The sequence below is a fragment of the Giraffa tippelskirchi genome, chromosome 6 (assembly GCF_054371585.1).
Source record: "Giraffa tippelskirchi isolate mGirTip1 chromosome 6, T2T-mGirTip1v1.2.pri, whole genome shotgun sequence".
Lineage (NCBI taxonomy): Eukaryota > Metazoa > Chordata > Mammalia > Artiodactyla > Giraffidae > Giraffa > Giraffa tippelskirchi.
The window spans coordinates 46,469,890-46,494,977 of NC_137280.1; the positions used below are offsets into that span (position 1 = coordinate 46,469,890).

General features: G+C 39.7%; 1 protein-coding gene and 1 long non-coding RNA gene across 2 annotated transcripts in view; one reads left to right on the forward strand and one right to left on the reverse strand.

The window, feature by feature from the left end:
* The window catches only part of LOC145510966 (uncharacterized), a 106,252-nt gene extending 81,916 nt beyond the window's left edge, over positions 1-24,336 (reverse strand). Inside the window, exon 1 of the long non-coding RNA XR_014057306.1 lies at positions 24,286-24,336. This is a non-coding gene — a long non-coding RNA (uncharacterized LOC145510966). The remainder of the gene's footprint in view (positions 1-24,285) is intronic.
* The window catches only part of CPA6 (carboxypeptidase A6), a 275,220-nt gene that overhangs the window by 248,388 nt on the left and 1,744 nt on the right, over positions 1-25,088 (forward strand). Inside the window, exons 9-10 of the mRNA XM_081503243.1 lie at positions 18,440-18,642; positions 22,753-22,837. Coding sequence (XP_081359369.1) covers positions 18,440-18,642; positions 22,753-22,837 — 288 coding nt within the window. The remainder of the gene's footprint in view (positions 1-18,439; positions 18,643-22,752; positions 22,838-25,088) is intronic.

Sequence of the window (25,088 nt, forward strand, 5' to 3'; positions counted from 1 at the left end):
TATCATTCAAATCACTGCATCTTGTTTCAGGTTAGTTTGAGCTTAATTAGTTATTATTAGTAAAACACAGGAGAGTTAGGCCAAAAAGCAGTCATTCATGGGCCTATAAAGAAGTCATATCATACTTTTTCCACCAGCATACCTCACTGCTTCTACTCACCGCCCAGAAAGTAGTAAGTCACAGACTATCTAATCTAATACACAGGCTTCCCTGGTGGCTCAGTGGTAAAGAATCCACCTGTCAACACAGGAGACTTGGATTTGATCCCTGCGTCAGGAAGATCCCCTGGAGAAGGATATGGCAACCCACTCCAGTATTCTTGCCTGCAAAATCCCATGGAGAGAAGAGTCTGATGGGCTACAGTCCATAGGGACACAAAAGAGTCAGACATGACTTAGTGACTAAGCAACAACAACAAATCTAACACCAAATGTGTGGTCTTCTACCCATCTGGCCTTTCCCATCATCCCTCTCAGTACTACCCTAGAAGTGTTGACTGTGAAAGAGATTGAGAGAAAAAGTTTTACTTAGATTCAAAACATTTTACAAAAAGAAAGGAAGTGAAGTCACTCAGTCGTGTCCAAGTCTTTGTGACCCATGGACTGTAACCCACCAGGCTCCCCTGTCCATGGGATTTTCCAGGCAAGAATACTGGAATGGGTTGCCATTTCCTTCTCCAGGGTATCTTCCCGACCCAGGGATCAAACCTGGGTCTCCTGCATTGCAGGCAGACACTTTACCATCTGAGCCACCAGGGAAGTAATGTATTATTGTATAGAAAATGTACATCAGCAAAAATATTTTAATTAATGTGACATATTCCATTAGGATACAATATCTATTTTCTTACACTGGCATCTATTTAAAATCAGGTTCCAGCATGCCATTTTAGACTATGTAATTCTGAAAGAGAAATCCCAGAATGGGCTTCCAGCAAGTTTTGCAACAGAAACAACAAAATAGCACTAATCCATTTCATTTACCACCCCTAGATTGAGAAGGACATGGGCAACAATCAAAGACAAAGCAGTAATATGATTTGAAACTATTGATTCTCTTTTAATTTATTCTCATTCTCGGGTATATTCTTATTCTCAGGTATGGTTTTATTTGTACATATTTTAAGAGTACACTGGAAAGCTAGAAAACAACATCTTTGTTCAGCTCTTGCGCAATCTCTCACCTTCTATTACGACCTTAAATTATAATAAAACCGACCTTAAAATATAAAACACAAGTGGAATTTTAATGTGATAGACTCAGAAGGACCTTGCTATAGGGCAGATTGACTTAATAAACATTTATTGAGCCCCTGCTATGGCTGACAGGCAAATAGGAATACTATCCCACTCTTGTTCTTGGGACTGGTGGTCAATGAGGGAGACTGGCAGGTAAACAACCAGCTGTGATTTGAGACTGAGTGAAAACTGAAAAACAGAGGAACAAGTGTCACCCTTAGAGAGGCGAGAGGCAAGAGAAATTCTGACCAGCGTGAGACAGAAAAGCTGCAGATCAGTGACTTTTGAGCTCAGCCTTCCAGGTGTGGAAGGACCTTGATAGGTTGCAGGAGAGGAGCCGGACAGTCCAGGCTGATGGAGAGGAACAAAGGCAAGGAGGTGTGGGAGGGATGAGGAAGCAGTAACTGATGAGCGAGCGCTGGGGCTGCTTGTGTGGTATGCAGGAGAGAACTTGAGTCTAAAAACGTCCAGTCAGCCTGGGCTTGGGCACCACGCTGAGGGCGGTTGCTGGTGGTGTTGTCCATGAGCAGCCAATGAGAACTGGGGGGAGGGGTGCTAGGGAGGATAACATGATCTATTTGTGTTTTAGAAAAGAGCTCCGACAGCAGTAGAAAGGATGGATTAAAGTGTGTGGTGACAGGGAGACTAGCTGAGAGGGCATGGTGTTGTCCGGGTGAGAGATGAGGGATGACAAACTTAGGATAGAGCCAAAGAGGAGAGAAAGCAGACACTGAAAAGGTAGAGGGATAAAACATGGTGACTGACTGGAGGAGGGATGGGGCACAGTGGAGTTTAAAACTCAGATCTTTAGCCAGAAAATTAATTTCCCTATATATCCAGTTAAAGGACTTTGACTCTCAAACCAAAGAATGTCAAAAGAGAGAAGAGAGGAAAAAATAATAATTTTCTAGAAGCATCCTCTAGTCTGAATCATATTAACAAATTCATTCATTTACTTAATATTTCTAAAGGCAATATGCTAGGTAAAAGGAATACAAATAATAAAAAGACATGATGCCTGCCCTCAAGAAGAGTAACAGTTAAAATCTTGAGAAAGAAGAACAGAGCTGGAGGAATATGACTCCCTGACTTCACATCATACTACAAAGCTACCGTAATGAAGAACAGTAGGTACCGGCACAAAAACAGGTACATAGATCAATGGAACAGAATAGAGAGCCCCCAAACAAGCCCACACATTCATGGTCAATTAATCTATGACAAAGGGAGCAACAACATACAATGAAGAAAAGACAGTCTCTTCAGTAAGCGGTGCTGGGAAAACTAGACAGCTACATGTAAAAGGGTGAAATTAGAACTCTAACACCATATGCAAAAATAAACTCAAAATGGACTAAAGGCCTAAATATAAAACCAGAAACTATAAAACTCCTAGACCTGACTTCCCAGGTGGCTCAATGGTAAAGAATCCTCCTGCCAATGCAGGAGACATGGGTTTGATCCCTGGGTCAGGAAGATCCCCTGGAAGAGGAAATGGCAACCCACTCTAATATTCTAGCCTGGAAAATCCCATGGACAGAGGAGCATGGCAGGCCACAGTCCATGGGAGCAACTGAGCATACATAAAACTCCTAGAGAAAAACATAGGCAGAACACTCTTTGACGTAAAATCATAGCAATATATTTTTTTGTATCTGTATCCTAAAGCAGAAGTAATAAAAAGCAAAAATAAAAAATAGAACTTAATTAAACTTAAAAGCTTTTGCACAGCAAAGGAAACCATCAACAAAATGAAAAGACAACCTACTGAATGGGAGAAGATATTTGTAAATTATATGGCCAATAGTGATTAATTTTTTCCAAAATATATAAATAGCTCATACAACTCAACATCAAAAAACCAACAACCATATTAAAAAATGGGCAGAATATCTGAATAGACATTTGCCAGAGAAGACATACAGATGGTCAACAGGTACATGAACAGATGCTCAGCATCACTAATCATCAGAGAAATGCAAATCAAAATCACAATGACATATCACCTCACACCTGTCAAAATGGCCAGCATCAAAAAGAACCAAAATAATAAATGTTGAGGAGGATGTGGAGAAAAAGGAACCTTTATACATTATTGGTGGGAATGTAAATTGGTGCTGCCTCCATGGAAAATAGTATGAAGGTTTCTCAGAAAACTAAAAGTTGAACTAACATAGAACCCAGCAATTCCACCCCTGGGTATATATCTGAAAAAAACAAAAACCCTAAGTTGAAACAATACATGCACCCCAATATTCACAGCAATGTTATTTATAATTGCTGAGATATTAAGGCAACCCAAGTGTCCAACAAGAGATGAATGGATAAAGAAAATGTAAAGAACAAACTAGGGTTACCAGTGGGAAAAGGGAAGTGGGGGGACAATATAGGAATAGAAGATTAAGAGGTACAAGCTATTATGTATGAAATAAGCTACAAGGATATATTGTACAGCACAGGGAATATGGCCAATATTTTATAATAAAAATAAATGAAGTATAAAAAGAGACAGATAGTTAAGTGAAAATAAAATTACATTAAACTATGATAAATGCTGTTTAGGGATAAATAAAGGATGATTATAAGAGTGTATTAGTATCTTATTGCTGCTCTAACAAATTGCCACAAACCGAGTAGCTAAAACAAAACAAATTTATCTTCTTACAGTTCTGGAAGCCAGATTTCACCAGGCTAAAGGTGTGCCAAGCCCCTATTCCTGCAGGAGACTATAGAGGAAAACTCACTTCCTTGCTTTTTCCAGCTTCTAGTGGCCACTTGTATTCCTTGTGACCTCTTCCTTCCCCTTCAAAGCCGGCACCATAGCATCTTCTCTGACTCAGCTTTCCTCTGCTTCTGTCACATGCCCTTCTGTCTTTAATCAAATTTCACTCTTAAAGGATACTTGTGATTATATTAGGGCCTACCCAGATAATCCAGGATAATCCTCCCTGTGTCAGACACCTCAGTGTATCACGTCTGTAGAGGCCCTTTTCCATTTAGGGAAACATTGACAAATTCCATGGGTTAGGACTTGGCAATCTTTGGGGGCCATTATTCAGCCTACCACAAGGGGCATAGAGGAAAAACCTCTCAACCATCCCCTTTCTCCTAAAGGCTGTGGTGAGTTTTACGCAAAGGAACCACATGGTAATATTTGAATTTTAGTAAGATTAACTTGGGACTTCTGAGGATGCAGATGAAGAGCCTGGAGTCAGGGAATCCCTCCAAGAATTCTGGAAAATTTGATTAAAACCATAGTAGTTGGGTTGGGTGTATTGGTGGGAAATTAAGATGGCACCAACAGCTCTTTGCACACTGCTGTATGCAATAAATGATTTCTGGTTTGGGCAGTCAGGCGCCACAAACAAAAATTTGTAATACAAGAGGAGAAGTAGATTTGGAAAGGGGTTGGAGGACCTTAGATAAGGAGGGAAGTGTTTATTGAAGAAAAGTATTTCTAATCTGAGAATTAAATAATGTGCTTACAAACAGAAATCAATTACATTACTTGTGTTAGTAAGTTTTATCCTCATATCCTTAGAACAGAATCTAAGGATGTTAAGGAAAAATAAGCATGTAATTATACTGAAATTTTTTTCATCTGGCCTGGAATCCGCAACCAGCAGTCCCCAACCTTTCTGGTACCAGGGATAAGTTTTATGGAAGACGATTTTTCCATGGACTGGGGACGTGGGGGATGGTTTGGGGATGATTCAAGCACATTACATTTATGGTGCACTTTATTTCTATTATCATTACATCAGCTCCATCTCAGATCATCAGTCATTAGATCCCAGAGGTTGGGGACCCCTGCCCTAAACTATCAGTGCTGTGAAGAGTCGCAGCAATCTTTCTCATCCAATAGTTCTCAGTTTATTTTTTCCACTGCTACATGCCCAGCTGAAAGAGGGGGCACACTCCTTTTGGTTCATTCCAACACATGTGTTCTAATTGACCTTTTCTCTCCCCCATTACAAGCTTATGTTAGAATAAATTGAGTTATTTATCAGGATAAATAAAACCAATTCTTTGAGTTAAACAATTTTGTAATGTGAAACCAGCTACTGTCAGACAAACCTCAGGACTGAGAGCAACACATTGTCACAGAAATAGAGCAGGATCCTATGGTCCTTGCCCCCCCTTCCCCCACCCCTCTGTGGCCTCAGTCTGCCTTTGGTCTGTGGAAAAAAAAAAACAACTTTAACCACAGAATAAGTTGAATCACAGAAGTGAGAAAATGCAGAAACAAAGGAAGACAGGCAACCAAACTAAATAATAATAATTTAGTCACTCAGCTAAAGATAGCATCACTGACTTAATGGACATGAACTTGAGCAAACCCTGGGAGATAGTGGAGGACAGGGAGGCCTGGTGTGCTGCAGTCCATGGGGTCTCAAAGAGTTGGACACAACTCAGTGACTGAACAACAGTCACTAAGCAGAGTCAAGGACCTTTAGTTCCTTCTCAAGAGCTACTGATAATATTCTGAGCTATATCCTGTGAGCTGTCTTATAGATACTGAAACCCACAAGGTGGAAGTTAACTAGTGCAGTACTTGAAAACCAGACTGTAACCACGACATGCTGCTGCTGCTGCCGCTAAGTCGCTTCAGTCGTGTCCGACTCTGTGCAACCCCATAGACGGCAGCCCACCAGGCTCCACCGTCCCTGGGATTCTCCAGGCAAGAATACTGGAGTGGGTTGCCGTTTCCTTCTCCAGTGCATGAAAGGGAAAAGTGAAAGTGAAGTCGCTCAGTCGTCCGACTCTTAGCGACCCCATGGACTGTAGCCTACCAGGCTCCTCCGTCCATGGGATTTTCCAAGCAAGAGTACTGGAGTGGGGTGCCATTGCCTTCTCCGACATAAACTGCCATAATTCTGAGAACTGGCCTCAAAGAATTGGAAAGAAACAAATCCTGGAACTGAAGATTAACTGTATTTAAACCAATCATCATGACACAGGTCAGACCACTGATGACCAATTTCAAGATGATTGTCAGAGCTGACTGTGCTGTTTCTGCATGTAACCTAGCCTCCTCCCTCTGTCTATAAAAACTCTTGCCCACTGGTTGGGGGTGAGGGGAGTCAGCCTTTGGACAGGAGTCTGCCTTCTCCCTCACTCCCCCAGTCCCCAAAGTGGAAAGTTTGCTGGCATCCAAAACACAGCAAACTTTCCACCAACCTGGCCTCTTTATTGGCTTTTGAGCAGTGAGCAGCCAGATCCCACTTTCAGTTACATCACAGTAGCACATAAGAATCACTAATTCAGTCCCTAATCCACCCAGGACCAGTGAAGCAGGGACATGTCTGTTCACTGAGTTCATTAGGACAGCTCTGACCAAGCCTGGTCTTATGATTTTTCAGCCTATTGCTGCTTCTAGTACCACTTCCTTCTCCATTTCTTCTCTAAGGACTACCTTCCACCTCATTTTACCATCCAGAAGGGCTAAGGTTCATCGAAACAACAGAATACACTTTTTTTTTTTTTTTTTAAGTAAAGTAGTATCTTTTCAAGTTTCATCCATCTTGAGTCCCATCAAGTTTCTTTGCTATTACAGCCTCACCAGGTCTTCCCTGGTCCCCCATGCTCTCTCTCCTCCCTTTGTGTTCCTATGCACTCAGCCTGCACTGCGCACTTTATGACTGTTATATCCTATGTTGTCTTGTCCTCTCATTTCCTTATATGTGCACGCGCTGTCTTCTGCCTAGATTTATGAGGACCTTGTAGAGTTTTGCATCTCAGTATTCAGAAACGAGAGAGGTGATCTATGGTGTGGAAGTTAAACTGCTGAAGCGTTCAGAACAGAGATGTCTGCCGCTTTTTTGACGAGACTACCATCTCCCCCCTCTGCACTGCAGAGATCTTGCTATATAGTCTGCAGTTGTTCTGCATGTAAAGATGGGAAAGAGACTGTTGTTTCAGCTTCAGAAACAATATATTGGCTCCTGTAAACTGAGAGAAAACTAATAACCTGTACATTCTCATGCTCCTAAAACCTAGAGTGATGGCTTTGATGATTCTTGTTCCTCTCCCCCAGAAGTCTGTTTTATCATTGTTTCCTGGCTATGGAATTCTTTTATGGTGTTGTTTCTTTGAAATGTGTCCTGGTGCTTTAGCTTTCTGCTATCTTGATCTTCTGGAGTATGACAGCTATTTCTGATCAGAATCTGTGTAATTGAGGCTAGGTTTGGACAGGACTCTTCAAATTGTATATCCAACATGGTTACTTAAAATCCGCCAGGGACTTTCTGTTCAATTATATTTGTGAGCTGTTTCTTCACATTTTAGTAAAACCTAGATAGTGCCCCAAAAGGCTATAAATAAAATTAGATTGTTTTAGTGGTTTTCTTTGCACCTGAATTAATTTATTTCCATCTTAGAGGCCCTGCTATTCAGGATTCTGATTTTATTTTTTAAAGACAAATGAGTAAGGCAAAAAATTAGAGAGATACACTGGCAGAAAGCATTCTCAATGTGAAATCCCATTTTGCTGCTGAATCAATACGTAATCTGTGGTAAATAACCTTGGCAGGATGCCAATCAATAAAATTAAACCATAAAGTGCTATAGAATATTCCAATGTCTAATGCGTTTCTCAGGCAAACAGCATTAAATTGAGGCATAATCCTTTTCCATATATACCATTTAGCTCATATATGATAATTATGAAATAAAATGCTTTTGAGTTTATTTTGCACCCAATATTGGTTAAGCACTGTGTTTTGCCTAATCAAGTAGGGAAATGGGTTTGCATACATTTTAACATAGTCACTAAGTTTTATGACAAATGCAGATAAAGGGTGTTACAGGCATACAAAGTACAGGCACCTAACCCACCCTGGGGGCCACTGGAAGAGATGCTGAGAAGAAGTGGTGTCTGAAGAACAAGTAAAATCAGACTGGGAAGAAAAGAGATGCATCAGACAAGGGAACAGCATGTGCAAAGTCATAAAGACAAAGGTGTGTGGAATATCAGGAAAATTACCAATAGTGTAGTGAAGAGTGTAGAAAGAGTGTAGTGTATTAAAAGTATAAGTAGAATGTTTAAGACAGACTGGTAGAAGCTAAAATTTCACGCAAATCAACAAAATAGATCATGAAGGGCCTTATCCCATAGGCATCTGGTCAGAGGGAGAAAGCATAACCCTCTGACATTCTGAATTCCAAAAAAGGGAGAAACTATGTAACCTTGAAACTATTATAGAACTACAGAAGGTTTGTGACATTATCTGGTAAACGGTTAAATACCAATCACAGTGCTCTCTGTATAGCAACAGGAGAAAAATCACCAATTGGGTTTTGGTTTTTTATTTTTGGCCGTGCCTCTCAGCATATGGGATCTTAGTTCCCCATCCAGGGATTGAATCCATGCCCCCTGCATTGCAAGTGCTGAGTCTTAACCACAGGACTCCCAGGCAAGTCCCATAAATTATTTTTTTTTAAAGACAGAAAAACACACAAACGAGATGAACTGTAATACCTGCCACTACTATTTTCAGACACTTTGACCACACTACCTCTATGGCCTTTAAGCCATAGTAAAGACCTCCCAGGTGGTGCTAGTGGTAAAGAACCCGCCTGCCAATGCAGGAGACGTAAGAGATGCAGGTTCCATCCCTGGGTTGCAAAGATCCCCTGGAGAAGGGCATGGCAACCCACTCCAGTATTCTTGCCTGGAGAATCCTATGGACAGAGGAGTCTGGCAGGCTATGGTCCATGGGGGTGCATAGAGTCAGACACGACTGAAGTGACTTAGCACCCATGCAAAGACTTTAGAACTTTATCTAGAAGGCAGCCACTGAAGTGTTTTTAAGCAGCAGAGCAATAAGATCAGTTTTAAATTTTCAGAAGATTATAATGACATTGTTGAGAAGGCTGAATTCAAGGCAAGCCAGACAGAAGGCAATGAACTATTGTGGTAATGCAGGGGAATAATGCTGAGGGTCTGCACTTTGCTGGTAGGAGTCACATAGAGATAGAGCAGATGGGATTGACTGAATTTACTCTCCAATAGGATGGAGGGATTAGGGAGAGGGCAACTTTCAGTCTCTCCATCTAAGTTTCTGACTTGGGCCACTCAATGAATTAGGGAAATATAGATTAAGAAACATTGCAAAAGGTCACTTTGGTGGGTAGGAAAGACAGAGATGATTTCATCTAAGGACAGCTTGAGCTTCCAGTGCCTCTGAGACAAGCCGGTGGAGATGTGCAGAAAGCTCAAGATAGAGATTCAAGTCATTGACTTGAACTAGATCTTTCCTACTCAAGAATATTGCTCCAGGAATTTTCCCATCTCTGTTGTTCTTTTGTCTGTTTGGCTGGTTGGGTGGTGTGTGTGTTTGGTTCTCTACTGGGCTTTCCCCCGTCAGCATGAAAGCATGCCACTGTTCCTCTCATCTGAAAAAATCCTCTGTTTCCCCTTCTTCCACCAGCTACTGCCCCATGTCTTTGTTCCTTTTCAGCAGAGTCTCATCCTCTCCTAGTCCCTACACATAATATTATACTATATAAACTCACTACACATAGTATTATACTCTAATCAAATCCCACATTGCTAAATCCAATGGTCACGTCTCGATCTCAACTTGGTTTCTAAGCTGCTTTGACCCAGTGAATTATGCTTTATTTTCGAAAACATTTAGCTTCACTTGATCTCCATAATATAAAACTCTCTTCCTAACTCACTGGTTTCCTGGTCATTTTTTCAGTCTATTTTTCGGAGGTAAGAGTCGGACACAAATGAGCAATTAAGACACACACATATACCATTTTTCTAGATTCCACATATATGTATTAATATACAATATCTGTTTTTCTTCTTCTGACTTACTTGCAAAGCAGAAAGAGACACAGACTCTAACATATAGGTACCAAAGAGAGGGTATGGTTGGGAGATTGGGATTGACATATATACACTACTGTGTATAAAACAGGTAACTAATGAGAACCCAGTGTATAGCACAGGGAACCCTACTCAGTGCTCTGAGATGACCTAAATGGGAAGGAAATCCAAGGAAGAGGGGTTATATGTATACGTATAGCTGATTCACTTTGCTGCACAGCAGAAACTAACACAATGTTGTAAAGCAACTATACTCCAATATAAAAATCAAATTAAAAAAAAAAAGCTTCACATGACCTGGGCCCCCATTGATTGTCTGATCTCATCAATTTCTACCCCACCCTCAACATTGGCTCCATCCACGTTGGCTAGGCACACACCAGGCCTGCTGTGGAGCCATCGCGTTGGCTGTTACCTCTGCCCAAAACACTCTTCTCCAGGTGCAATGGCTGACTACCTGTGTTCTGCAAGTATGCTCAAATTCAGCTACTAAGAATAACTCTCAATGCCATCTTTGTAATTGCAACTCACTTCCCCAGAATTCCCGATCTTTCTTTTACTCCTCTGCCTTTTCTCTGTTCCACAGCACTCTTCTACTACACAGTGCAATTACTTATTCACTGTGTTGTTCATCTCCCCATCAACATCACTGCCACCATTAAAATGTAAATTCTATATGGCAGAAAATTTTATTTTGTTCATTGATCCATCCTAGTTTGAGGTGCATGGTAAATACTCATTGAATGAATGAAACTGCTGCTGCTGCTGCTGCTAAGTCGCTTCAGTCGTGTCCGACTCTGTGCGACCCCATAGACGGCAGCCCACCAGGCTCCCCCGTCCCTGGGATTCTCCAGGCAAGATACTGGAGCGGGTTGCCATTTCCTTCTCCAGTGCATGAAAGGGAAAAGTGAAAGTAAAGTCGCTCAGTCGTGTCCGACTCTTAGTGACCCCATGGACTGTAGCCTACCAGGCTCCTCCGTCCATGGGATTTTCCAGGCAAGAGTACTGGAGTGGGGTGCCATTGCCTTCTCCAATGAATGAAACTATCAATACATAAATAGTAGTTGAAGAAGTCATAGTCATTGAAGAGAGATTATTGAAGAAAATGGACTAAGTGCAGAACAACTGAGTACTCTTCTTTTAAGGGACTAAAAGAGGAAGAGAAGCCCATAAAGAGGGCTGAGAAGGAAATAATACAGTTGTTGGAAGAAAAATATAAGAGGAGAATGGGGGGGGGAGGGGGAGAGAGGTTCAACAGGGAGGGGATATATGTATACACATAGCTGATTCATGCTGTTTGTATAGCAGAAACCAACACAACATTATAAAACAATTATACTCCAGTAAAAATAATAAATGAAAAAATATAATAGTAGAGATGGGAAAAAAGAGGAGAGTGTATCAAAAGCCAAGGGAGGAGAATATTTCACTCTGTGAGAAGCCAGGTAAGGCTTCTGGTCTCCTGAAGGATCACCTGGTCCTTCTTAAGCCATGGACCCTTTTCCTGCTTTGCTGGTCAGCCTATACCTTTTCTGGCCCCATCCATCCTCCACACCCCTCTGCTCTCTGCACGTTCCTTGAGGAAATAGTTATTGATGGAAATGTGTCATAAAATGGAGAGTGAAGTGACTGAGCAATACGGAATACAGAGTTTTATATGAAAGTAACATTTGTGTATAGAATAACAGTTGCAAATATTCAAACAATAAAGTCTGTGGCTAAAGGAAAAAAGAAAAAAAAGTCTTCCTGTTGTAAACACTCCCGTCCAGTTACACATATCTCTCCGTCCATCCTCTGAAAGAAACATCATCAGCACACTGTCACAGCTTTTATACAGTCTAAGAGGAAATTTAATGGCCCTTTTTGGCTATGACCTGTTAAAAGCTCACTCATGAAGCTATCACTAGGGATAGCTTGTGTTAGGGGCAAGGGAGGATTTGCATCTACGTGCATAAACAACTGGGGTTCATCACCATAGAGAAGAAGTTTTGAAGTATCTCATTTCCTTGCTAAACATTTATTAAGGTATAATCTTGGGAAAGCTCAGAATTTCGGATTTGAAATTATTCAAGGAATGCTTAGGTAACAGAATGTTCTCATGGACCACCAGGCTTTTTGAAGGTAGTTTGTTGGTGGTGGGTGGTGGTGTTGCCCTGTTGAGTCCTCAGCCTTCCGTGGAGATGAACTGGTGTTGTCTAAGCAAAAACCTAGATTCAGTGAAATAGTCCAAGGTACAAGCACCTCCCCTGAGCAGGGTCAGCTCAGCTTATTCATTGAACAACACTTAGAGCGGAGCAAAGGTGTCCACTTTGCTAAGTACTGGGAATAATAAGGCACGACTTCTGTCCTAGAGGAGTTCACCCTCTAAGGAAGGGGAAGAGTCTATAAAAATAAATAACTATGGTACACCATACATTAGGGCTTCCTGTAGCTCAAATGGTAAAGCATCTGCCCTTGATGCAGGAGACCAGGGTTCGATCCCTGGGTTGGGAAGTTCCTATGGAGAAAGGAATGGCAATCCACTCCAGTACTCTTGCCTGGAGAATTCCATGGACAGAGGAGCCTGGTGGGCTACAGTCCGTGGGAATCACAAAGAGTCGGACGTGACTGAGTGACTCACGCATGCACACCATACATGCAACTGAATTTCCAGCCAGACTTAGTCATCTGTAGAATTATTCTATATTCCAAACCCTGCTGTTCTTCCCATCCTATGTTAGATCTGTACCAGCTATGTTAGTAAGCGATGTTACAAAAACCTCAGATCTACCCAGAGAAGATTTAATGAGGATGGTGTGGGAAAGCAAGTGCCTGAAATCAAGAATAGTGTCTCCCTGTGGCCATATAGCCAGGAATACAAGACACTCGCCACTCTCATCTCGATCTATAGCCCTAAATGCTCCCCACTCCAGAAAGGAATAATAGCACTGGCTCTGTTTTCAGTCCAAATATTTATCCCTCTTGCTACTCAGTCTTGAAAAAGAAAATCATTATTTGGTTTTTCTTACCCTATAAAGGATAGACGATGGCAATCCTTACCCACTGTTAGCTGAAAAACAAGTAGATCTCTAGGCTCTACAGATTCGGGAATGTCTTAGAACTACTTTACAATCTATAGAAAGGATGGAAAATGAGAATACTAAAGAATTACGTGCGTTCTTTCTTGAAAGTTTGAACAAAGCAGCAATTTATCTTTAGCAACTTAGAATATTATTTAGAAGAGGGTCTGATTTTCTAAAGAAATGTCAGTTGAGCTGTCACTCATTATCCCAAATATGATATTATCTAAGGATACAGTTATCAGAACACTGTTTATATATGTAAATAACATATATGTTTAATATAAAATTTGTTTAATGGGCCACATTTTTTTATTTTGACAGCACACAAGCCTCCAAAATGAAGTTTAAAAGAGATGGTTTGGACAACTAATTCCCAGTTAGATCTGATGGATCTGGTAGAGGACAGGAAGGGGGAGAATGGGAGGAATTCTCATGGTATCATGAAGTGACTTCTACCACCACACTCTAAGAGGACCATTTGGAAAATAGTTACCAATGGTAGCCACTAGGGAAAACAGTATGGTTTCTCAAAAAACTAAAAACAGTATTACCATATGACCCAGCAATTTCACTCCTGGGTACATATCAAAAACAAAAAATACTTATTCAAGAAGGAATGCATGCCAATGTTCAGAGCAGCATTATTTATAACTGCCAAAATATGGAAGCAATGTAAGTGTCCATCAACAGATGAATGGATGAAGATGTGATATACATATACACTGGAATACTGCTCAGTCATAAAAATAAAGAAATTTTGTCATTTGCAGCAACATGGATAGACTTAGAGGGCATTATGCTAAGTGAAATAAGTCAGACAGAAGTAGGAATACTGAGTGATACCACTTACATGTGGAAAATAAAAATACAACAAACTAGTGAGTATAACAAAAATAGAAGCAGACTCACAGATATAGAGAACAAGCATAGTTACTAGGAGGAGGGTGGAGGGGCAATTATGGGATGGGGGAATGGAAGGTACAAACCATTAAGTGTAAGATAAATACAGCAATATCCTGTACAACATGGGGAATATAGCAATATTTAATAATAACTGTAAATGAAAGGTAGCCATTAAAATTGTGTAAAATTTTTAAAAAAGAAATAGTTATCAATTCACAATAATAACAACAATAAAGAAGATATACTGAAGAAAAGAGTGATAAAATATTGGTGATGAACATAAAATACCATCTGAGCAAATGGAATGGTGTAACATGTCCTTGGATTGGGTGACTCAGTATAATAATATCCTCAAAAAATCAGTATAAATTTAATTCAATTTCAATTAGAATCTCAACAGGGTTTTCATTTGTTTTATGTTTTGGGGGACTGATAAAATGATCATAAAATCTATACAGAAAAGTAAATAGACCCTAGAAAGCCAATAAAACTGAACAAAAGAATAACAGTAAGGGGAACTTCTCTGGTCTGATATCAGCACATATCTTATGCTGCTATAGACTGATAGGGTGACAATATGGAAAGAGACTAATAGAACAGCAGAACAGAGAATCCAGGAATATATCAACAAATGTAAGAGATTTTAATATATGACCAAAGTGGTATTTCAATTCAGTGGGAAAATGGTAGAATATTTAATAAATTATGCTGAATGAATTGTCTATCAATATAGAAAAACTGAAGATAAAGTTGTATATTACATATGTATAAGAATAAATCCAAAAGGATTAAAGACTTAGATGGAAAAAAAAATAAAAGAAAATGATAACATTCTGAGGTTTCCCTGGTAGCTCAGTGGCAAAGAATCCATCTGCCAATGCAGGAGACACAGGTTTGATCCCTGACACGGGAAAAGCCCACATGCTGTTGAGCAACTAAGCCCATGCGCCACAACTATTGAGCCTGTGCTCTAGAGCCCAGGAGCTGCAACTACTGAGCACACATGCCGTAACTACTGAAGCCCACACACCCTAGAGCCCGTGCTCTGCAACAAGAGAAGCCATAGCAATGAGAAACCCACACATTGCAACTAGAGAAAAGCTTACTCAGCACCAAAGACCCAGCACAGCCAAAAATAAATAAAACTATTTCTTTTTAAAACGATAACATTCTTAGAAGAAAACCTATATACAAGCTATAATCCCTCAGAATAGGAAAAAATTCTTAACCAAGACAGGAAACCCAAAAGTCATTGAAAAGACGTAGTAATTATATAAAATTTAAGATGTCTAAAATTATAAAAGCTATCATAAACAATTGAAAAATATAAACATGAGGATAAAATGCAATGCAGATGACAAACATCTATACAAAGCTCTTTTATACATGAGTAGGGCTTCGCTTGTGGCTCATTCCCCCACTGCCAATGCAGGAGACACAGGTTTGCTCCCTGGGTCGGGAAGATCCTCTGGAGAAGGGAATGGCCACCCACACCAATATTCTTGCCTGGGAAATCCCATGGACAGGGGAACCCGGTGGGCTATGGTCCACGGGGTTTCAAGAGTTGGAAACAACTTAGCAACTAAACCAACAAACTAAAAAGAGATAAACAGTCCAACAGAGAATAATATGAGCTAAAGACAAGATTAACCTATTCAGAGGCATGTTCTATCCAAAATCAACATATAAATCAATGTTCAAACATACTTGTAGTAAGGAAGGCAAAGTAAATTTTGCCATCAAATGGGCAAAAATCAAAAAGTGATGCACTTTCAGGGTATTGTTGGCAGAGACTAAAAAGAGATGGTGCTCTTCACCACTGTTTGTGAAAGTATCAACAATAGCAATCTTAGTAAGCAATCTGACAAAATTCATGACAACTAAAATCTTTTTAAAACTTTAAAATTGTGTAATATATGAAATTTAAAAACTGTAAGTGAAAAAAGGACACACCGAAAATGAAAAAATAAACAATGAAAATATGCCAATAACTATGACATCTTTATTTCACTCTCACATTTCAATGAATTCAGCTATAAGTCTAGACTCAAATTTCCTGTTTCAAAGATCCTTTGCAAATATTATTCTAGTGTTGCTATTTAAAATGTCAGGTGAGCTGAGCACTGAAGAACTGATGGTTTCGAATTCTGGTGGTGGTGAAGACTCTTGAGAGTCCCTTGGACTGCAAGGAGATTAAACCAGTCAATCCTAAAGGAAACCAACCCTGAATATTTACTGGAATGCCTGATGCTGAAGCTCCAATACTTTGGCCACCTGATGTGAAGAGCCGACTCATTGGAAAAGACCCTGATGCTGGGAAAGACTGAGGGCAGGAGGAGAAGGGGACGACAGAGGATGAGATTGTTGGATGGCATCACTGACTCAATGGACATGAGTTTGAGCAAACTCTGGGAGATCGTGAAGGACAGGGAAGCCTGGCTTGCTGCAGTCCATGGGACTGAAGAGAGTTGGAACACAACTTAGTGACTGAACAAGTGCTGCTATTTAAAATGTCAGATGTTAATCTAATTTCACTCCTCTATAGATGGTCGACTGCTTTCTCTCTGAAATTGATTCCTTGTTCCTAAATTTCACTTTGCTGCATCATGTTGATATTTTCCCTTTTCTCTGTCATGTTGGTACACAATAAGCTCATTTAACCTTTAATCATGGCAAAATTTCAATTAGCATTTCTTCAAATATTTAACTTGATTTTTTTTCTTTTAGAAGCCCTACGAATCAGATGTTGGCAATTATTCTATTTTTCATGTCCTTTAATTTTTTTGTTTCATTTTTTCAATTCTTTGTCCCGTCTCAATGCCTCTGGGAATGTTTCAAAATCCACTCCATCTCATCAATTCAAACATTGATTGTAATTCATGCGACCCATGAGTTAAGTTTTTTCCAATATATCTTATTGGTTCTTTTTTATAACTTCTTGCCCCTGTTTAATGTTTCCAGTGCCCTCCCATATGCCCTTGAGAATATTTATTAGGATTGTTGTGAGCTCCTGTTCCTCTAGCTCATTACTTCTGCTCCCTCTGGAAGTAGTTGCTCAGTTTGTGATCTCCCCTTTACATCAGTGTTGCTCAAAGGTCTAGTTTTTTCTGTTCCTTTTGGAGCATTAGCTATAGTTTTTATATTAAGTTCTGACTTCCATCCATATCCCACTTGCTTTTGAGGCTTTGAGTCTAAACTTAGACTCAAAGGAGGAAAACCACAATTGCTTTAAATTCCCCGTCCTGACTTTCCTTCAGCATAAATGAGACATAATGTCCTCAAGAATTAGCCTGGTGTTATTTTTTTCATTTTCAGTAGTGCTAGACTATGTCATAGACCTACCAAACATTTTCCATTTGTTTATAGAAAGAGTTACAGTGTTCCAGGGGTATAGGAGAGATAGCAAGGACTCAGAATGGCAAATCACTATGGAAAATGCCATTATTTCCAAAATTTCTTGGAACCTTCATCCTTCGTGATTATTACAGTAAATCTTATTTTCCTCCCTCTCCTTCATGGACTTGCATAATTTTTTAATTTCAAAATTATTAACATTTACTTTTGAGGATTTCTTAACTGAACTGACCCTCGAGATAAGTGGAGAGGTCTCTTGGGTTTTATAAAACCAGTCTGACTATAGTTGATCTAAAAATATAATAGAAATTGGCATGTTCTGTGGAATTATTTCTGTCTTGCCACCCTGTTCTTAATATATCAATATTTGTATCTTACCAGACATCTGTACAGATGTCGAGCCTTTTCTTTTGATCTGACATTTACTTATTCAACAACTATTTGTTGAACACTTGCCATATTATTGCTCTAGTTGTCAGGTGCCCAAAAAGACAGACACAGTCCCTGCCTTCACAGAGCATTAGAGTCTAACAAAGAATCCAGATTGAATGCGGGTTCTGTTATAGCAGGGATTTCTTCCTGTGTGTTTTCCAGTGTATCCTAGGCACCCAGGTCAGTGTAAATACTGACTGCATGTTAAATGAGTAAACTATTGACACTTATGACAAGTGGGTTGAGTGTTATGGTGGGAAAGTGCAAGTGTCATGGAGTATATAAACAAGAGGCCTTACCTGCTCTGGGAGGATCATACAGAATTAGTTCTCCAACTGTTGGAGCCCTCCCTTTAGGGTGGTTTATGCAGGCTTAGCTAAACAAGCAGCACCCAGATCCTATTCAGGCTACCCACTCATTATACATGGAGGCCTGAACCACCTTGGAGTTTTCAGTATTAATTTCAGTAAATGACAAGTTAGATTAATTGCTTAATAATATCGTGTGTTTACAGAAACAACAGAAGAATCAGTTTAATAATGCCTATTGGCGTTTCTTGCTTCTTGCCTGCCCGTACCTACACCCCATCTTCTTTTCTAACTTGCAGATGAAGGAGCTTCTATGCACCCATGTGATGATACGTACTGTGGACCTTTCCCAGAATCTGAGCCGGAAGTGAAAGCTGTAGCTAACTTCCTCCGGAAACACAGGAAGCACATCACAGCTTACCTATCTTTTCACGCATATGCTCAGATGTTGCTGTATCCATATTCTTACAAGTACACAACAATCCCCAATTTTAGCTGTGTGGTAAGTACTTGAAGCTGGATATGTATGTTGGGCTTCATGCTTTTCTAATGCTAAGATGGTCCTATGTAATGATGCAATAAGCATTGTGTGTATATATATATATAGTTATATATATATAATAATAGTATAATATATAGTATATATAGTTATATATATGTTATAATATTTAATATATATAATATAGTTATATATAGTAGTATATATAGTGTATATACTATAGTATATATAGTATAGTATATGGTATATATATGTTACTGTATATGATTAAGAAAGATAAATGACATATATACATAATGCCATTTATCTTTCTTAATCATATACAGTAACTGTTATTATCCTCATTTTACAGATGAGGAAACTGAAACCTAAACATACTAAATAATTAAAATAAGAACACACAGCTACTCACTGTCATACCCAGGATTCACTCCAAATCTAGCTCCAATGTTGTTGCTTTTAACCACTGTGCTACACTGCTTCTCAAAATGCTATCATTTCCAAACTACTTTCTTACCACATGTTATTTGGAAAATGTCAGGATGGATTTGATTTATATTACAGCTTCAGTCACATATGCAGGGGTGTAATTAATTTTATTGAGTAAATAATTGTTCATAAATTATGGTCTGACTCTCATTCATTAAAAGCAAGTTTTAATTTATAGGCGCTATTTGCTTAATGCTAGTAAGTCTCTGGGCATGTATCTGACAAGTTGGTGCTTAGAATGAACAGCTTTTCAAGCATGAGATTACTTGAAAGTGAAAGAGCAGAGTTCCTTCCTCGCCGCATCTCAGAAACCCAACAAGCTATCCACTACAGGAATTAATTCCTTGTAAAGTGCGTCTGGTTCAGAGTCTATAGCATCTAGAGGCCTATGAAGTTCAAAGTCAGGCCAAGCTAGTAGATAGTGTTACAAGTAAGGAACAGGGAGGGAGAAGGGATTGGGAGGGGGCATAGGCAGGCTTTGGGTTACTGTTGATGTTCTGTTCTTTGTCTGGATGCTGGTTACTGGATGAGTGTGTGCAACTTGTGATCCTTTATCAAGCTATAAACTTAATTTGTATACACTTCTGTAGGTATGTTACACTTAAGGTTTTTTTTTTTATATATATATATAAAAGCATCCCCTTTCTTCCTATACCTCAATCTCCAAATCCTGCATCTATTGCTTGGGGTTGCAGGAATTCCTGATCTAGATGTCCAGGACCTAGGAGGAATGAGGAACATGAGGCGGTCAGAAGGTGGTCTGGGGAAGGCTTGTTTCCTATCCAAAAGAGGAACTCTGTTCTTAGCATTTCATGCAAGAATTCTGAGCAAATTCTCTCTCTTGAGAAATACTGTAAAGGTGGGAGTGATGCTAGATGGTGCTATTCTTCAGCTCCTTGGTGGATCAAAGACGCTTTTCATTTTCAGTGTTAGTGATCTGGCAGCCTAGCACCTTGTACTGCAATGTCTCTATAGGCAATTGTTCATCCCTTTCTAAATTGGGCACAGCATCTGTTTGTATCCTCACAACTGATTATATGGAATATTCAATGTATTAAAACTATCACATGAGGATGGTCTCCATATTTTGAACTTATTTTCCCACCAGCAGTTAAATTACTTTCTTTTTGTCTTGGATTAGAGGGTATGGTATGAAAATTGGATCAGTGGTTCACAGCCAGTGATGAACTTTCCTCCCAAGGGACACTGGACAATGTTAGGGACATTTTTTTGATTGCCACCACAGGGGTGGAAGATGTTACTGGCATTTAGTGGGCAGAGGCCAAGGATGCTATGAAATATCCTACATTACACAGGACAGCCTTCCACAGCAAAGAGCAATTCAGTCCAAACTGTCAGTAGTAACCCTATTGAGAAATCCTGTTAGTGAGTTGCAGATAAGCTAAATCGCTAAAACCAAGATTACAGTTCTCAGAAACTAGATAGTCTGTGAATGTTAAGCAGAAACCATTAAATTCTGTTCAACTTGTTCAAAAGCATTCCATCAATATGTAGGAGTCTGTGGTTCTGCTAACATATTTAGGTCATGAAGTTGCTTTTTTTTAACTTTTAAAAAATGATTATTATTATTTTTGTGGCCATGCTATGCCACAGCACGTGATACGTGGGATCTTAGTTCCTTAACCTGTATCCTCTGCACTGGGAGCATGGAGTCTTAACCACTGGATTGCTAGAGAAGTCCCTGAACTTGCTTTATATGTAAAAATATTTAAAGAAAAAATATACTCCTTACTTAGCCGAGATCCAATAAAGGAGGCCTGGGTCCTTCTGAACAACTGGGGGGAAAAAAGCAATAGAGAAAGAAAGAATCACTTAAACTCATCTAAATAGATGCCACCCTGGAAAACAATTCTTAGAAAATTTGATGAAGTTTCACTCTTTGTGGAAGGAACGTGCCTAAACCTCTTATCAACATACACCCCAGTCGCAGAAGTCCAGTGATCACAAAAGGCTAAAATTATGTTTTGTGAAAACAGGCAGAGTGGTTATCTTTCTTTTTTTCTCAATAGATTTTTTTTCCCCCTTGGGTTTAGTCATCTTAAATAATAAGGAACAAAGGTCTCCTCTTATCAGAATGCAGTAATCTTCTAAATGTAGAAATATCTGCCCATGCCATGGAATATTTCTGAGGCCATTGGAGAAGATGTTAAAAGTCTTAGCACATTCTCCATAAAGATACCTCATTATGGTGTTTACATTCCTATTCTGTTGGCTTCAGCGAGGAGAATGTCGTCATCAGGGAGGTCAATAATAAATGTTTGTCAGGTCCTACTGCTTGGTCCCTAAATAGCCACCCCGTGTAGCATTTGCTGCAAATGCTGCTCTCTGCAAACCAAAGGTAAGTGAGAACAGCAGGCTGAAGCTGGGTCCAACATACAACACCGCGTTGCCCAGAGTGCTTCAACCTGCTGGATTAAATTATTCACAGGCCAGTGGAAATGGAAGAGTCATATACCAGTTTCAGCATACTTCTTTTCCCCTCATTGGTCACTCAATACGTCTCTAACTCCTTGTTGAAACTAGTCCTTTCACACCATTTGAAAACGTTTTCACAGGGAAGTCTTTATCATTTGAGTTCATCTTAGGATATTCACCTTTAGGTATTTTGATGGGATTTATTTTTCCTGCTTTTTGGCATAGGTAGGAAGTTCCGCCTTAGAGTTTCTACATCTTAGCCACACCTGGCTGAGCTCTGCCGGAGCAGTGTGTAACCTAAGAAGTCAGGAAGCTTTCTGAAAGTGTTTCCATTCCCACGAAGGATGAATACACAGAGCAAGAGGAGTCACTCCTCCTGAATTAAAGGGTTTGGGAACTGATTCAAATGGGTTTTAACTACCTTGAACCTAGCCACTGAAGAATGTACTTAGGGATCCGTCAGGTTATCTTGATACTCTTGCAGATCTATGCTTATTCAACATACATGCAAGAAACAGTGATTAAGGGGACTTCCCTCATGGTGCAGTGGCAAAGACTCCATGCTTTCCCTGCAGGGGGTGCAGATTCCATCCCTGGTCAGGGAACTAAGATCGCTCATGCTGTGTGGCCAAAAAAAATTTTAATTAAAATTGAAATAATCTATTTTTTTAAATTTCTCTTAAAAATAGTGGTTAAGCATCTGTTATATACAGCCAAGTTGCTAAATGGTGTATATGTAGCTATGAGTAAGACTGACATGAGCTCTGCCCTGTCAGGCATTTTGTAATTTATAGACATGGTGTCTCTGAATGAGTTCAAAGTGAAGAGGGCAGAACACTAAATCAGTCTCAGAAGATGTCTCTATTTCAACCCAGCCATTCCGTGCAGGGTGACCCCAGTCTGACCACTGAACCTTGATGAGCCTTCCTTTCCTTGTCTATATATGGAAATATTACTGATCAGTGGCTCACTGTAGAAATGAATCAAGGCAAATAGTGTGCTCTCAAACATATTGCAAAATACAATATGCAACAAAGAACAACAACATTACCATTAAATACAGTTCTTCATCAGTGTGCCCAGTGTTCTCTAAATTGAGTCCTGATAACACTCAGACAACATGTCAGTGTTTCTAAAGGTTTCAGTGCAATGATGTATGTGATATAATTTCTCCATTTACATGAACAGGAGTCTGCGGCATATCAGGCTGTGAATGCGCTTCGGTCGGTTCACGGGGTCCAGTACCGACACGGGCCTGCCTCCAGCACGCTGTGTGAGTTTCCCCTGGATACTGTGTTGGAATCATCTCGTGAACCAATATCCCGTGTAATGACTTCCCTTTTCAAAGAAAAGAGAAAATAAGTTCCCCACTCCCCAAAATGAAATTTTTGACTACCAGATTAGCCAAGGAAGATGGAAGTTCATGTCTGACTAGTTTTACGCTGCTTGACAGAAATCACTGTCCCGATTCAAATAAATCCTATGCAGAGAATATGGTAAGCAGGTAATAAAGACTCCAGAGTTGAACTGAGATCTTATGACAGTACTAAGTACCCAAATGGGCTCCTTACGCAGTTGTAACTCCTGTGAAATGGTAATGGGCCTTGAGAAGAAAGTGAAGTAATGTTTCAGCTCTGAAAGAGCTTCCTTTTTATCCCTTTCCTTCGCCATTCTTCTTATGACATTCTGTTTCTTACATAACACCGTCAACTGTATTTCCTCTTGAACGGTAATTAAAGTATCTCCTATTTCATATGAAATAAAGAGTAACAAGTTCTTTCCAGTGTATGGACATAACTTGGACATATATAGAACTAGGAGACATGGATTCTAGTCTTAATTCTGCCACTAGTTAGATGGAATCCTGGCAAAGGCGATAATCCCGGGCTTCAGTTTGCACAACTGATGCATGAGGAATGGGACTAGGTCATTTCCCATAGTCTTTCAAACTCTGCAGTTCATTAACAGACTTCTCTGGTGACCCAGTGGTTAAAAATCTGCCTGCCGATGCAAGGGACACAGGTTTAATCCCTGGTCCAGGAAGATCCCAAATGCCTTGGGGCAACTAGGCCATGTGTCACAGCTACTGAAGCCTGAGCACCTAGAGCCTGGGAGCTACAACAAGAGATGCCACCACAATGAGAAGTCCACACACCACAAGAGAAGATTCCACTCTCCACAACTAGAGAAAGCCCACGCACAACGACGAAGACCCAGTGCAGCCAAAAATAAATTTAAAAATAAAATTCATTGACTATATGACTTGCAAAATCTAGTGAGAAAGCATATATTCCTGAATATCTAGTGTCATTCTAGAAGCTCACCGTGATCATATAGTGGATCATATTGTACATTATATGTGTATGTACAGATATTGACATTCAATTATACTTTTCAATGAGGTAGCAAATTTCTCAATTTCTTTAATTTACCCATTATATATTTCTAACCAATCACTTTCTTCAGCTTTCAGAAGAAATGCTTGGCTTGTTAATTAACATTGTTTATAAGTTTATCCTGGTAATGGTGATATCTTAAGTATCAGAAATTTTTTTTAAGTTAATGATTGTTGGTCTAATGCTGACCTTTCTATGCCTGTCTTTTAAAAGAGCCACTTTGAAAGGGGAAATATAGTATTTTTAAAAATCACATTACCAGTTAATGCCAATAGAATATATATTAAAAATCTAAAAACATTAATTTTTAAAAAGCCTTACTCACAGTTCACCTTTCAGCTTGGTATTAAGGCACAGTCATAGTATTCTATTTACTGAGAGCAACCTGTTACCATAGAAATGAGGCTGTCATATCACCATGATGTAAGAGTTGGCAAATATTGTCTCTGACTTTGGCTACTATGGCTACTATTTGCAGTTCCAGTGACTCTAACCCAGAGGGACAAGGAAGCCACAGCCTACCTTCTGGCCCCAACTGAAGCAAAGGGGTCCTGGGAAACAGCAGAGTCATTTGATTGTCATCATCATGTAATTCTGTCTCTAACTTGTCCTAGCAAAACTGGCATCAAAAAGTGGTATCATTTGAGAGGGAAAATTTTTAAATAATAAAATGGTGTTATGTTAGGCTGGATCATATAAACTTCAGGGAAAAGTATATAAAGATTCTTCTATGAAAATTTATTCATTTATGAGTTAATTATTAAGAGCATGTTATGCTAAAAACTGCGTACTAGGCACTTTGGGGTTCAAGGTACTAAACAGTAACACCAGATGTATCCCGAGTGCTTTAATTTTCACAACAACTCTATGCAGTAGGTACTATGATCCCTTTTTCAAAAAGAAGACTAGGCACAGAGAATCCCAGAAGGTGCTGTGATTGGATACAGTCCAAGCCCACAATGTGTGCTTTCAATTCTGTGCTGGAAAGGTGGAGTGTGTAAGGTCACAGAAGCCAGAAGGAGAGAGTTGCCAGAATGGATTATCAGCTAGGTTAAATGCTGCTGAGAGGCTAAAAGTGCGATCTGAGCAAGGAAAAAACAAAAAAGGAGATTAGGCCCACTGTCATAG